This window comes from Oxyura jamaicensis, assembly GCF_011077185.1.
Source record: "Oxyura jamaicensis isolate SHBP4307 breed ruddy duck chromosome 28 unlocalized genomic scaffold, BPBGC_Ojam_1.0 oxy28_random_OJ67530, whole genome shotgun sequence".
NCBI lineage: Eukaryota > Metazoa > Chordata > Aves > Anseriformes > Anatidae > Oxyura > Oxyura jamaicensis.
In genome coordinates this window covers 1-1,377 of record NW_023304845.1, presented here as the reverse complement: position 1 = coordinate 1,377, position 1,377 = coordinate 1, and the positions used below count along the sequence as shown (strand labels likewise).

The window sequence follows — 1,377 nt, the reverse complement described above, 5'->3', positions numbered from 1 at the left end:
GGCGGGGCCGAGGCCTCACGGGGCAAGCGGGGGCCCCGCTCTCAGTCCTCACCCCGGTACCGATCCGAGGCCCCCCCTCAGTTCTCTCGGGTTTTGGTTTTTTTTTGTTTGTTTTGTTTTTTTTTTCTCTTTAAAGAAATCCGGGCACCCCCCCGGAGCCCCTCAGTCCGTGTGGGGAATCCTCAGTCCGTCGGTCCCCTCAGTCCATGGCGGGGCGGCCTCCCCCCAGGGTTCTCCCCGGCTTCCCCGCTCTCAGTCCGTGGGGGTCCCGGGGGTGTCCCGGGGGGGTGTCCCCGGTGTCCGTGCCGCACCGGGCTCAGTAGGCCGGCACCTGGTGCTGGTGCTGCGGCAGGAGCTGGCAGCCGCTGTTGACGTGGCTGAGCACCTTCTGCTTGAGCTGTGCCACCTGCTCGCGGAGCAGGCTGGCGGTCGAGGCCAGCTCCGTGTTCTGGCTCTTGAGGCTCTTCACCTTCTCCTCCAGGCGCGAGATGCGTTCCAGCTTCCTCTTGCGGCACTTGGAGGCGGCGATGCGGTTCCGCAGCCGCTTCCGCTCCGCCTTGATGCGCTCCTGCGTGTCCATGTCGATGGGCGACAGCGGCGGGCTCTCGCCGAAGCTCGGCACCTCGGGCACGATCTGCGGCTCGTCCTTCAGCGGCGGAGGAGGCGGCAGCCGGGGCGGCGGGGCCGCGAAAGGGCCGGGCTCGGCGGCGTAGCTCACGGCCGGGTAGCTGCTGAGGTTGGCGTACACCGGAGGCTCCGGGGCCAGGCCGGCGGCGGGCAGCTCGCCGGCTCCTCCGCCGCCGCCACCGCCGCTTCCACCGCCGCCCGCCGCCACCGCCGCCGCACCCCCGGCTGCTCCGGTGCCGCCGCCGCCGCCCAGCTGGTTCTGCTTGTGCAAGTCCTCCAGCGCCTTGACGAAGCCCTCGGCGAACTCCTGCTCCTCCGAGGCGGCCGTCTTGGGGTAGAGGAACTGCCCGCTGGTCGGCGTGGTGGTCACCAGCCCGTTGGACTGGATGATGAGCCGCTCCAGCTCGGGAGACGCCAGCTTCAGCAGCCCCAGCTCGGCCGAGCCCAGCAGCCCGGCGGCCGTCGCTTCGCCTCCTCCCGCCGTGCTCGCCGCCGCCGCCGCCGCTCCCGGTGCTTTCAGCGCCGCCGCCACCTGCTCGGGCAGCGCCAGGCCGAGCGCGTCCTTCTTCATCATGCTGCCGCCGGGGAAGGGCAGGAGGAGCCCGCTGCTGCCGGAGGACGGGGCGAAGCCGCTGCCGAGGCCGCTCAACACATCATCATGGTAGAAGGGTGTTTCCATCCTCCTCCCCCGCCCGGCTGCGGGGGAACGGGGCGGGGGGGAGAGGGGAGGAAAAAAAAAAAAAAAAAAAA

General features: G+C 70.4%; 1 protein-coding gene across 1 annotated transcript; it reads right to left on the bottom strand.

Annotated features, from left to right (window-relative positions):
- Positions 1 to 125: 125 nt before the first annotated feature.
- JUND (JunD proto-oncogene, AP-1 transcription factor subunit) lies at positions 126 to 1,371 on the bottom strand. Its single transcript, XM_035313129.1, has one exon. It carries the CDS (start codon positions 1,304 to 1,306, stop codon positions 317 to 319), a length of 990 nt encoding a protein of 329 aa, XP_035169020.1. The 5' UTR covers positions 1,307 to 1,371; the 3' UTR covers positions 126 to 316.
- Positions 1,372 to 1,377: the final 6 nt, after the last annotated feature.

What these genes read in the sequence shown, in the direction of transcription:
- JUND (XM_035313129.1), bottom strand. Translation starts at nt 1,306, where the DNA reads ATGGAAACACCCTTCTACCATGATGATGTGTTGAGCGGCCTCGGCAGC.